General features: G+C 38.6%; 1 protein-coding gene across 4 annotated transcripts in view; it reads left to right on the forward strand.

Annotated features, from left to right (window-relative positions):
• Positions 1-14004, forward strand: part of ZFAND3 (zinc finger AN1-type containing 3) — a 223982-nt gene that overhangs the window by 166859 nt on the left and 43119 nt on the right. For all 4 annotated transcript variants that reach the window (XM_053304978.1, XM_053304984.1, XM_053304967.1 and 1 more), the window contains one exon: positions 11722-11787. In XM_053304978.1, coding sequence (XP_053160953.1) covers positions 11722-11787 — 66 coding nt within the window. The remainder of the gene's footprint in view (positions 1-11721; positions 11788-14004) is intronic.

Below are 14004 nucleotides of genomic sequence, written 5' to 3' on the forward strand. Positions count from 1 at the left end.
GTAGCTCAGATTAGTGTCATTTATCAGAGCTAATTATACAGCAGATGGAGCTTTTCTTTTTGATGATGGTCTCAATGTGTAGGGCTCTTTCCCATAATAAATAATGCCCAAACTTTAAATGTCTCTTTTGGTTTTAATTTAAGGGTGGCTTTTTCCTGTTATTTATTTTGTTTTGTTGAGAGTTCTATAATGCATATGCTGCTTTTATCATGGCAGTGTTTCTTAAAAGATAGATATTTTTCAATACAGTGCAATGATGTACAGCTACATGTTTGGCAGAATAATTTTCTTATCTGTCACTAAGAACCCATGTAGAAGATCATTAAGTTAATCCCTACCAAAGTATGAATAGAACTGAGTGCTCACAAGTGTCCTTTAAAAAAAAAAGAGAAGGCAGCCTGTTGTGATCTTTCTCTCCTTCAAACCAACTCCATGTCAAGGTGTTTGTTATGGTTAATTGCCCTGCAGGATAAACAAACCATAATTGTAGTAAGCCATTTTATTCATCATGTTGCAATAAAGATCTGTCGTGTTAATAGTCTTGTTGAATGCAAAGAATTTTAAGTATGTTTTTTCCTGAACAGTAGTCAAAGATTATTCTAGGAGATGGGGAAATAATCTATAATGATATTTTGCAGCAGATGGGTCTGGAAAGATATTAATGTGATTGCATCTATTTCTGTAATACTAGTCATTCTTCTCCTAAGACATTTTTTTTCCAGAGCTACATGTTTACATTCTTTTCCCAACACAATCCATATCTGAAAAGCTATGTAAGTGCTAGGAACTATTATTTAGTGTTAGGCTAGTTGCTGATTTTACTTAGAGGAAGTGCTTCTTCCTTCATTACTACATTCCTACATTAAGAAAAGGAAGTAGCAAAGTATAGGGAGGGGAGCTGGTCTGGTGGTAGCAAGCATTAGTTTTGCTATGTAGAGTCCACTGCAGTTCCCATTTGAATCGGAGACTATATATGAGTGCTGTGAGATATTCCCTTTAGGGGATGGGGCTATAGCTCATATGAAGAGCATCTGTATGCAGATGGTCCTAGGTTCACTCCCAGGCATATCCAGATGGGGATCCAAATCTTCCAGAGCCACTGCCAGTCAGTGTGGACAATACTGAGCTAGATGGACCAATAGTCTGACTGCATAAGGCATCTTCCTATGGGTCTTCACAGCGGCCTGGTTCAGATGACTCAAGAAGCTGTAGTATATTGGTTTATGAATGCAGCTTGAAGTTCCCAGAGCCTCTGCTCACATGCTACCAACCTCCTGGTTAGTTTAAACATCTCCTTGTGTTGTCTGGATCCAGAGCTGTTGTTTTCATGGTGGTTTATAAACTGAAACCTGCCAGTAGCTATGGCAGTTGCATAGAATCCACGTTCTTCCCTTCAAGCACAAATATACCTAATATAATACCATAAACCTGAGCACAGCTATCCAAAATGAGTAAGCCTTGTGAGGCAATATCCAAAGACATGTCCCAAAAAAGTTCTGAAAGATGGCTGGAGTCCTCCAGAACCAAAGGAAATCTCCTTTCAAGACTCTATCTCCAGTAATTCCAACCATGACCTAGTAAGGACTGGGACAGCAACTGAGGCAATAAGAGTCACCAGCCAAAGCAGTGGAGTCCATATGTTCCCCTTAGAATATGCTGCCTTTTGAAGCAGGTAAGAGAGCTAGGGAAATTGAGAGAACAACATGAGAACATCAGAAACAGCATGAAGAGGACAACCCTGATTAGATGGTGGCAGCTGGTTGGCTGGAGTGGTCGCTTCTGGGTGACAAGGTACTTTCCCAAGGCATTATGCATCCTAAAAAAGATTGGGTGGTACAGCAGCAGAGGTAGCATGAGTCATCAACCCGTGGGGTGTGTTCAGTTCCTCCGCCCCAGCCCCAGAGTATGCAGCCTGTTGAGTGAGAGAGCGCGCAAGGGAGCAGTGGAAAGTAGATTGCTAGGGAAATAACTGTCTAATATCTGTGTCCCTCTGTGCCTCCGTCTGTGCTACACCCTGAAAAACAAATGGAAGCCAAGTGTGAGGAGGAATGAACAGTGAGTCAATGCCCCCTGAGATAATTTCTGGTTATGGGTAGATGGGTACTTCTGGGAGGCCTGATATGGGCCAAGAAGAATGCCAAGTGAAAACAGCAGAGGAGAGCAGTGAAGAAGCCATCAGGGGGCCAAGGGAAGAATTATATAACTTTCTGCTTCTCTCTGTGCAGCACCCCCAAAAGAGCTGTGACATTTTAAGCAGGTTTAGACAAATTCATGGAGGGCAAGTCTATCAATAGCTACTTAGTCTTGATGGCTGGAGGCTACCATATGATTCAGAGGCAGGATGCCTCCAAATACCTGTTGCAGGGGAGCAACAGCAGGACAGGGGACATGCTTTCATCTCCTGGTTGTGGGCTTTCCAGAAGTATCTAGTGGGCCATTGTGGGAAACAGGATGCTGGACTAGATAGGCCTTCGACCTGATCCAGCAAGGTGATTATGTTCTTACATAAAGAGACAGAAATCAGATGTGAACCTTGTTTTAAATTGATAGGTTTTATGTGATTTATGTTTCATGTAAGCTACTTACCTTGTTAGGCCTTGTGCTTGAAAGGCAGTAAGAAATTTATTAAATAAGAAACTAACCAGGATGTGGATGTTAGAGCTCCATACAAGAACAGAAGAGATAAGTGGAGTGTGAGTAGGGACAGTGCAAGTGTGGGACTTCAAGCCACAGTTGTGTAATTCGGATGAGTGCAATCTGACACAATTTGTAAACTGTCGTTCAGAACTCTGCAAGATCTGTATTGCATGCTTCTGACACTTGCAGCAGAAGAATTTTGGACTTCAGACAGTTTTTCTCCCCAATTCCCATTTTTTGGTTTTAAGGTTCAAGTGGGGAGGGCGGGGGTTTCTAAAAGTATCTCTTCAGGTAAAAACTACAGAAAGAAAATTCTTCCTGGAAAACATACCCCATAATTATTTAATTTATTTGTTTATTTATCAAATTTATATACCACTCAAACTTTTGTCTCTGGGTGGTTAATGTAAAACAAATAAAACACACATAAAAAGTTAAAACAATTCAACAATTTAAAATCAATCACAAAATTAAAACCAACAAAGGTTGCTTTCCACAATACGTTCCCATAAATTTACCAAACTTGTCCTGTTACTATGTCTTAGCTGCTGTTGAGGTGTCTTGTTTCAGGTGAGTAGATAAATTCTTTAGGATTCAAGGTACATACACACATGGACAAATGTGTTGGTATCTCTCCACTAAAAAAGAACCCACAATTGTCTCTGAAATAACTTGAAACTGACAAACGTAATTGGCACCCATCATTGTTTGTTCTGCATTTAACAAAAATCAGGCTTTGCTTTAGAGTTTTGATGCAACAGAATATTTCAAATAATAATGCAAATGAAAATGGCATGGACAAAAATGCCCCAAAGCTCCAGTTTTGTCATTAAAAAGCCAGACTGTAATTTGCTAAAATGCATATTGACAAGTCACAATGCTTCTGGGAGAATGTCCTTTGGATAGATGAGACAAAACTGGAGCTTTTTGGCAAGTCACATCAGCTCTATGTCCACAGATGAAAACATGCTTTCGAAGAAAAGAACACCATACCTCCTGTGAAACATGGAGGCGGCTGGGTTATGTTTTAGGGCTGCTTTGCTGCGTCTGGCATGGGGTGCCTTGAGTCTGTGCAGGGAACAATCAAATCTCAAGACTATCAAGACATTCTGGAGCGAAACGTACTGCCCAGTGTCAGAAAGCTCTGTCTCAGTCGCAAGTCATGGATCCTCCAACAGGATAATGACCCAAAACACACAGCTGGAGCAGTTTGCTCAGGAAGAGTGGGCCAAACTACCTGTTAACAGGTGCAGAAGACTCATTGAGATCTACAGGAATTGCTTGTTTGCAGTGATTGCCTCTAAAGGTTGTGCAACAAAATATTAGGTTCAGGGTCCCATCATTTTTGCCCATGCCATTTTCATTTGTGTTATTATTTGAAATATTCTGTTGCATCAAAACTCTAAAGCAAAGTCTGATTTTTATTAAATTTGGAATAAACAATGATGGGTGCCAATTACTTTTTCCAGTTTCAAGTTATTTCAGAGATAATTGTGGATTCTTTTTTCATGGAGGAGTACCAACACATTTGTCCACGGGTGTATGTGTATTATCTATTTTCTTTAATCATTTTTCTTTTCCTCCAGGATGTGTTGACATCAGTGATATCACCAGCACTAGAATACACTTATGCTGTAGTCTGTAGATGATTTGTTGAGTTTCCTAGTATGTTGGCTCTCTATAAAATGTTGATCATACACATGGGAGAAGCAGAATTAGAAGACTTTACTCTCCTAAGCACTCCTTCAAAATCTGCTTATTAGGAAAGTCTCTGTGTACTTTATTAAAAGGTCATGCCATATACTAGAGCAATTTCATTTAGTTTGAGCCCTTCATCCCCTTCTCTGGGGCTGTCACATTGTGTTCTTTTTTCTATGCGATTGCAGCTAAAGCTGACATTATGCAGGTTTAAGTGAAAATCTAAACTGTTAATATGACATGGAAAATGTCACTATGAAAAATCTGAATTTGGCACTTATATCAGATTTGATATTTCTGTAGCTCTACACTGCTGAGGACATTATTTCCTTTTAATTTTTGCGTCCCTTTTTCCTAGACTTCGCAGACCTTAAAATGGGATAATTAGATGGTTTGAAGAACTGTTTAAACATACTGTTTATATAAAATGCTCATGCATCTTTTTTTTTAACAAATACAATTGGACTTACCCATATAGTTCTCACATATTTGTAAATGAAACGTAATACTAACCTTCATTTTGCCTAAAGTTTTCATATGATTTCAGATAGTACTCCCTAATGTGGTGTTTAACAGTGGTGGTCCTCCAGCCATTTTAAACTTGCTCCTCTGAGCCATGAATATTCCAAGTTCTGACTGAAAATGGAGTTATTTTAAAAAGTGGGTTTTATCAAAAGAAACTCATGATGGTTCCATTGAAATCAATGAGACAAGTTAGTCATAGGTACATGGGAAACTGCCTTCTGTTGAGATAGACCATTGGTCCCTCTAACTCAGTACTATCTGTTTGGACTGGCAGTAGTTTTCCAGGGTTTCAGACTCTGGGGTCTTTCCCAGCCCTACCTGGGACTAGGGACTGAACCTGGTAGCATCTGCAGAACAAATGCTCTACCACTCAGCTATGGTCCCATTGCTGTCTTGAGTTATTTAAATACCATTCATTTTAACTTGTAAAGTAAAGTGTTCCATTGAGTCGGTGTCGACTCCTGGTGCCCACAGAGCCCTGTGGTTGTCTTTGGTAGAATAGAGGAGGGGTTTACCATTGCCATCACCTGCACAGTATGAGATGATGCCTTTCAGCATCTTCCTATATCTCTGCTGCCCGATATAGGTGTTTCCCATAGTCTAGGAAACATACCAGCAGGGATTCGAACCAGCAACCTCTGGCTTGCTAGTCAAGTCATTTCCCTGCTGCACCATTAGGTGGCTAGCATAATTTTAACTTGACTTTTATTTATTTTTATTTTTGTTGTTGTTGCATTTATATACTGCCTTTCGTTAAAAGACAACTCCAAGGCAGTTTACAAAAGTTAAAGCATACAATAAAAGACAATAAAAATATTAAGCTAAAAAAATATATAAACAGACCAAATTTAAAATCTATAAAATACTAGCATAAAAACAATGCAACAGGTAAAAACAAACAGAAGCAGCAGTAAAAACGATTATGTAAAAGCCTAGATAAAAAGCCAAGTTTTAACAAGCCTTCTAAAAGCTGTGATGGAGTCCGAGGAGTGAATGGCCGCTGGGAGAGCATTCCAAAGTCTGGGGGCAGCAACAGAGAAGGCCCTGTCCTGAGTGCATGAAAGCCGGGCTTCTCTCATTGTTGGCACCTGGAGCAGGGCCCCCTCAGATTTCCTTGTCAAGCGGGCAGCAACCCTTGGGAGCAGGCGGTCCCCCAAATACCCTGGGCCCAAACCGTTAAGGGCTTTAAAGGTCAAAACCAGCACCTTGAACTGGACCCGGAAACGAACTGGTAGCCAGTGCAACTTAAGTCATAATTTAACCTTCTTTGGATTCAGCTCAGTCTTTCAAATGCATGCACGCACACACACCACCACCACACACCACCTCACCCAAGCTCTTCGTTTCAGAAGCAACTTCTGAAGTTGTGGTTTTAGGAAATAATTGCATAGCTTCCTGGCATATATCTGTTGAATATTGTGGGGAAAGTCTCTCCTTCACATATTGCTACAGGGATTATATAAACCTGGCAATCAAGTCTTACACAGTCCACCATAAAGTGTGATGCAGCCTTGAGCAAGACAGTGAGCAAGACACCTTTTTGCCTATATGCTGGGGGACAGAAACTAAACTGGAAAGGATTCAGATTTTAGGAGTGAATTAAGAAAAACCAAAGGGTTGAAAGAACTAAGTAAGTGTGTTGGGGAGGTAATAAAATATTATAACAGTACAAAGAAGAATTCTAATATTGCTTAATATTGCATATAAAGATTGTGTTGGAATAGAAATTATATAACGTATGGTACTTCTGGAGAAATCTGTGGTGTTGGTTCTGTGAGAGAGATGGGTCTTATAGTCGCTCCCTTTTAATGTTCTGAAAGGACCTCAAACTATTTCAGTGCCCCATCATCACAATTAAAATAGTCTTGACAACCATTCCACTCATTTCTTGAGTATCTGCATAAGTCAAGATGTAATTATGGCTATTAAACAGAAAGTGGTGTTAGAGCCTAGATAAGCTTCATGTTTGCTGCAGGACATAGATTTTTCATTCCATTGAGCCATAGAGCATTTTAATGGGAAAACTGTGTCTGGGGATATCCTTTATCATCTGGCAACCTTAGTTGTAACCCACTGTGAGCTTTAGGTGTGGTGATGGTGGTTTACCAGTCCATTTTAATAGAGTTTCCCCCCACTGAGAAGGAACAATATGAGAATTCAAGGAAGGGTCACATCCTCCTCCTTCTATCTTTAATAACTATGGCTAGAATATCTACCTCTTTCAACAGTTTCACCTTATAGGAAAATGAAGTCCTGAACACACATGACTTTCTGCAACATTTGAGTATGTTTTGCAGAAATAATATGTTCTCAACCTATTGGAATTCAGATCTAAATAGCCCTTGGAGACTATTCAAAAATCTGTTTGCTATTCATGTTTTGTTTTGTTTTGTTTTGTTTTGTTTTGTTTTCAGATTTCTTGGAATTCTGGTGGGAAATGTGTATATTTTATAAAAGTGTTAATGCAGTTAAAGGAAATGATTGTATAAACCTGCTTGTTAAGGGATGTCACAGGAATATAGTATTCATGGAAATTTATATTAATATGTCTGCATATGCTTTACTTCTAATTTAGATAGCTAGGAACTTTATCTGAATGTGAGATTTGGTATACCAGTATGTCTAATCCTGTAAAGGTAAAATAATCAAGGAGATTATGATGGGAGTGAAATTGACAAGCTATTTAATAAGGGATGATGCATTTATAATTAGGCCACTGTGTCTGTAGTTGAAAATTAATTGTGGTGTTATGTAAATGTCACATTAATTAAGAGAGAATATTGGAAGTACAATAAGTTTGCAAAAAAAGTTACACATTTTTGTTAATATTTATGTAAAGTTACGAGAGGGGCTGGTAGCAAAATGAATATTGACCTACCTCCAAGCTCTGACAATCTGCTCAACAACTTATTCTTTTTAATTGATGTGGGCCATGTTTTGCCCTGAAAGCACTTGCAAATACTGTTCTCTCATCTGAGAGTCAGCATGTGCAGAGTTCTACAAATTCATGTGACTGCTTTGGCATATAGTAGCTTCATCTGGAAGGCCACACAGATTGCAAACCATGGTTGCCCTCACTGAGAAAGGTGTGGGAATGTAGTGCATTTGTATTCAGATTATGAATGCCGTTGTCGGAACTCTAATTCATTGTCAATATAGGTCATGGCTTCCTGTAATGTAGAACCACTACCATACTTCTGGTAGTGGGAGATAAGGCATTGTTGAAGGTGTACGTAATTGCTGGAAAAGGCTTGACAAACACCCCAGGGCATTTTGTGGCTAGAAGTTATGTGAGTAGATAAACCATCACAGGTACAGTACAAATGACTTCAGTTTGCTGTTTTAAATTGTTAACATTTTAAGAATATATAAAATCATGCTGGGCAAGGTACAACCCCCTCCTCCCTGGATTTCTCAATGGAAAATCTTGCCACCAACCAGTATGCTGCTTTTCCCTGTGTGTCTATGTCCTTCCTCTGTGCCTCACGAAAGCAAAGCAAGAGGCACCTGTACTAGAAATACTTCATGCCACGAGGTGGCATGTTGAACATCTTGTGTTGCAAAAGAATTGTGTCAGGCTCAAAAAGGGTGAGAGGAAAAGGAAATTCCTGCTGATTTGAGAAGAGTTCCCACCCTTTTGAATTGTCTACAAAAAAGTTGCTGATTTGTGGAAAGTGTTGCTCTCATTCTTTATTATGTACAATAATGCACTCCTGATGTATTTTTCCATTTTAAAAATGCAAAATCATAAATTGACTAAATATGTAGCTATTTGCCAATGCAGGTTCTGTTTCTTGGCTCTTGGACTGTGAAAGGTTGTCCACCCCTGATAGTTTTCTCTCCTCCTCTTCCTGTATCTGCTTAGCTATGTCTAGGCTTAGGTTAAGGATGAAAATTGTTAATTTAAGCAAGGTGCCTTTCTCATCTTATTTACATTTTTTGGAGACACTGTGAACAGATTTCTTTCTGTAGTGTTGGAAGGCTTGCTGAGACTAAGTTTGAAAACTACCAATCCAGGACTAATTGGATGTTGTGTATTATGTTACAGTAGACATCTGTTGCTTGTCAGATGTCTGTCACATAGCAAATGGCTACTTTTTAAAGCTGAGCAGTAGACTACTTAGAACTCCCCAGTTTGTAGTTTTATACCGGAGAATAATTGATGATAGTCAGTGAGGAACTTTAGCAAATGTGTTCTGTTTTTTAGCTGTGTTAGAAATGTTTCACACAAGCTGATTTGTGGCTAGAGCTAAAAGCAGTTGCTGGAAATACTGCTGCTTTGTTGCTTTTCATTTGATGTTTGTGGAAATATATAATTGGACAATACACAAAGCAATTCTTTATTACAATTATCTGTAATAAAGATACAGAGCCCATAAGAACTGTAGTGAAGTTCTGCATTAGAGGATAAAAGTACATTCCTGGATATGTTTTGCTGCTTAAATCTACAGTAATTGTAACTAAATATTTTACCCTATCATAAATGTGGGTGTCTGGTTATTGCTTTTTCCACAATAAGATCAATGTGCTCCAGTGTATGAAAACTAGAATAGGTTTAATCAGATCTTACTTCTGAGACAAAAACTTGATGGTATTGTAGATGTACTTCACAAGTGCATCCAGCTCAGATAGTGTGTGGTTTGAAATGTAGAAATTGTTCATCTGCTCTTCAAAAAATAATACATTGAGATTTGGAGAAAACCCTAGTGCAAAACATGTTCTACTGATATTTCAGATTAGAAGTACATTTTCACATGGCTATCTTATCTGGTTGTAATTGTTTTAATCATCAAGGGTATATGGCTATCAAAGGTCCTTTTTGAAGACAGTTGTATTGAAACAAAACTGTTCAGTTCTGTAAAGCTTTGCTGAATATTATTTATTTATGTATTTATTTATTTAATCATATTCACACACAAACACAGAATACAGCTGTATGCATATGGAACATTATTTAGAAAATTCAATTCCATGCAACCATGAAGTCACTACCAAATACTATCTGAAGGTAGGAATGATCCACTTCTGAGAAACTGAAGCATCTAACGTAAGAACAGCCCTGCTGGATCAGGCACAAGCCCCATCTAGCATCCTGTTTCACACAGTGGCCCACCAGATGCCTCTGGGGACTCCACAGGCAAGAGGTATGTGCATGCCCTTTCTCCTGCTGTTGCTCCCTTGCAACTGGTATTGAGAGGTATTCTACCTCTGAGACTGGAGGTGGCAGACAGCCACCAGGCTAGTAGCCATTGATAGACCTGTCCACCATGAATTTGTCTAAGCCACCTTTAAAGCCATCCAAGCTGGTAGCCATCACCACATCCCATGGGGGGGAATCCGTAGATTAATTATGCGCTGTGTGAAAAAATACTTCCTCTTATCGATCCTAAATTCTACAGCCTTCAGTTTCATGGGGTAACCCCTGGTTCTAGTGTTGTGAGAAAGGGAGAAAAAATTCTCTCTGCCCACTCTCTCTATTCCATGCATAATTTTATATACCTCAATCATGTCTCCACTTAGTCACCTCTTTTCCAAAGTAATTCAATTCAACTATTGTTACTTGAGTAGTCACCTTTTACTATAATAATCTAATGTTGGTCTATAAGGCTATAACAATACATTTATCAATGCTGTTGTGTAGTAATTTTGCCTGTATGTATGTATTTATATTATTTATATATTTATTTATTTAACATATTTTTATAGCACCCAAAACTTAGGTCTCTGGGCGGTTTACACCTGACAGCAGTTGTCAATGCACCTGCTGTCTATTTGTTTCCACGTAAAGTGCTTGGGTATATGTTTTTACTGCAAACAATTATTGGTTGTTGGTTTAACAAGTTCTCTGGAGAGTTGTTCCATGATGGTTCTTGTTAATGGCTGCTAGGAAGCCTAGAAACCATTACCACCAAACAATTGCCACAACACTGCAGCTTTTTTTCTCAGATTGGTAATACTGGTTTCAAACAATATATGTAATGCTTTATATGATTTCTTGAGGCACATGCTACTTCCTTAGCACTTTTTACCATCTGTTTTATTCTTGTATGATGTCTGTCCTATTATTTACGCACTTTACAAGATGTCTATTTTCTGTTAAAAACTCTAACATTTAAACATTTAAGGAAATTGAAGTACAATTTAATTCATTTGTAATACTCCAGTTTTGTGTTATATATATTTTTGTTACATTTATTTCATTCCTTTCTTGCATGGTGGTGCTCAAGTCTGCGTAAAGGGGGTTTCCAGGTGTTCTTCCATCCAGATCTAAACTTGCTTATCTTCAGAAAAGTTACTTTCTTGTGTGCCCCTCAGATCACCCTCTGGGATTTGAGGGCTTAAGCTTCATAATTGGTGTGATGACAATGCTATTTGGAAAACTATCTTAATAAAACATTTTTCTTGTTAGTAACAAATTCCCTCAACCGTAGGGATCTGGTCACAGGGGTAGGATCCTAAGTGTTGCTTAGGCTTACATAAGGGACTAGTTCAATGGAATTTCTCACTTTTAAAAAAATCTTCATTTTACAAATTGCTGTTCAAACTCAGCTCATTTCCAAGTGCCATCTGAGTTATAGCTGGAGATGAGGTGGGGGGCATATTGCTGTTTGAGAAGTCTAAAACCTTCTTTAGCTGGCGTTATGGTTCTTTGTATTACAACAAATATAAAAGTGCAGCTGTAGCTCTCTGCTACGGATCTTTCTTTTACAGTTCATTTATCATTATTCTGCCCCATCCATGAAACTCGAATGTATGTATTCATATCATTTTGCCTATACAGCACCGGATGTAACACTGTTCTGAATAATCAGTATATAAATGCAAAAGTAATTTGGAGCTGACTCTGTTTTCTGTTTGCAGGTGGGCCATGCACAGATACAGCTCATGTCTCCTTAATCACACCAACCAAAAGATCTTGTGATTCAGGTAAACTGAAATTTATTTTTTTAGACCTCATTTCAAGCTTTTTTCTGAAAGAGAAGCCAAGTAATAACAATAAGGCTGGGAATCAAGAGCCAGGCTTTGGTGAGCTGTCACTATGAATAACCTGTTCATGGTCATTGGTGGTAACACAAATAGAAAGCAGTCCAAAGATCCTGGAATCTGTTGCCTTCTCACCAAAATACACTGAACCTCTAACTTGAAAACTAGCCTTACATATGTGCGCAAAATATTTTGATGCTGCCTCTCCAAAGTTTGAGGTATTTTCCAACAAAATGGCAGTGAAACAAATTGAAAACAATAGCTACAGCAGCAACTCAAAGCCTCATGGCCACTCAACAGACACATGTTTTTTCAGAACAGGTAGGTTTTTTACATACTCTCCAAAAATAAAAATAAAAAACTCACAAACTAAAATGCCTCTAAACTGCATCAGGGAAGACATTCAATCACCTTGGAGCAATTATGGTAAAATGTCCATCAGTACATAACAGGGTTTGGCCTTCAGGGTTGCTGTCTCTAGTTGGAGTAGGATAGGTGTGCCATTGGGCATGAAGCTTCTTAGTAAGCTGCATTGTCCTCCAGAATCTCAAAATGTTTAACATGCTTAATGATACTAACCCCATATGTTTTGTGCAAATAGGTTTTGATACATGCATATCCCCTCTCCTCTCCAGCCCCAAAACGTTGTTCTGGAGGGTCCATCCTCCCACCCCAACCCTCAGGAGCAACTTTTGAGAGGCACAGTGACTTGGAGTAAGTAGGAGGAATCTACTAAAATCAGAGAGCCTGCCTTGTCTGAGTAGAAGTGATTTCTTCTTACAAGAAGGCACTTTTAAAAATCCAAACCATTAAATATTGCACTTCATAGCTATTGGCATTTCCTCATTAATTTTGTCTATTTATCTGAAAAAAAGAGTACACTATTATATCTGGTGACAAGCTTCTATTGGATAGTGTGTGGGGAAACTATTTTAAATGTATATATGTGAGTGCTTCTTAAATTCTGGTGTTGCCTCATAAATATGCAACTGGAAACCCCGCAAGGGAAAAGCAGGGAAAAGTGAGTTGCAGTGAGAAGATGGTTAAACATCCCCCTCAATTTTTCCAAACAAAAACAGCTTCTCAAAAATTTGCATTTGTTTACAAAAACTGGCCTTCAGGGTTTCCTTACACACATTTGCATGTAACATTTAGTTTGCCCCTTACAGGCATAATACACACTTTACTTGTAGCTTCTTCCTGCAACAGTGGTTCCAATCAGACAAGTTTTTAAAAAATGTATTTTTTAATTAAATGCCCAAGATTTAGTTGTGCAATAGTCAGTAGAGCTACTTATCAACTGTAGGGTTTGCTTTGCCAGATTGAGGGCAGCACAGTCAGCAGTCATGTTTCAGCCTTTAATGTTGCTAAAGATAATTTGCTTGGATAGGCTAAAAGGTAAATGCATGGAAATGCCCAGTTCAATGACTAGGTCTTGGCTTTGGTTGTATTTTACATTTCCCCTTATTATTATACAAAAATGTGAACCGCTTAGAGCCTCAGAGTCAAGTGGTATATAAATTACATTAATAATAATAATTAATATTGTGTCCAGCAAGGACAAAAAGCTTTGGTCCTACTATTAATTAGGAATTCTATTGCTCTGCAGTGGTAGAGTGTCTGTGCTAACAGTATTAAAAATGGTTAGTGAGGCTTTTATTATAAAAACAACTTTGAGAAGGTTTTGTTGTTTCAGTTGACCTTTTAAGGTGCTCCTTGAGGAGCTCTTTAGTATTTGACTGGTAGAAGAAACTGTGTTATGAATCTAACTATCTTAGGATCTTCTCACTGGAAGCCATATAATGATAGAACACCTACAAAGGTGCACTGTACATCATCGGTTCTGGCAGTGACAGTGCCCATTAATGACACTTTTTTTTACCCTACTCCATTCTCAGTTGTACTAATAGAACAGCACATCAAGCAAGGCTGTAAATAAAAGTTATTACCTAATAGGTGATCGCTGAAGTGGAACGTACAGGAGCTGAGGCATAGAGGCCTTATTACCGCTCATCAGCAATTATAAACAGGATAAAGTGCCCAGGACTTGCACTGACACAGCAAAGGCTAATAGAGGCTGGGAGATGATAATGTACCAGGATACCATGATGGATGTTGATAGAATTTTACTGTCTCATTTTGCTGCCTATTTCTGATATC

This window comes from Hemicordylus capensis, chromosome 1 (genome assembly GCF_027244095.1).
Source record: "Hemicordylus capensis ecotype Gifberg chromosome 1, rHemCap1.1.pri, whole genome shotgun sequence".
NCBI lineage: Eukaryota > Metazoa > Chordata > Lepidosauria > Squamata > Cordylidae > Hemicordylus > Hemicordylus capensis.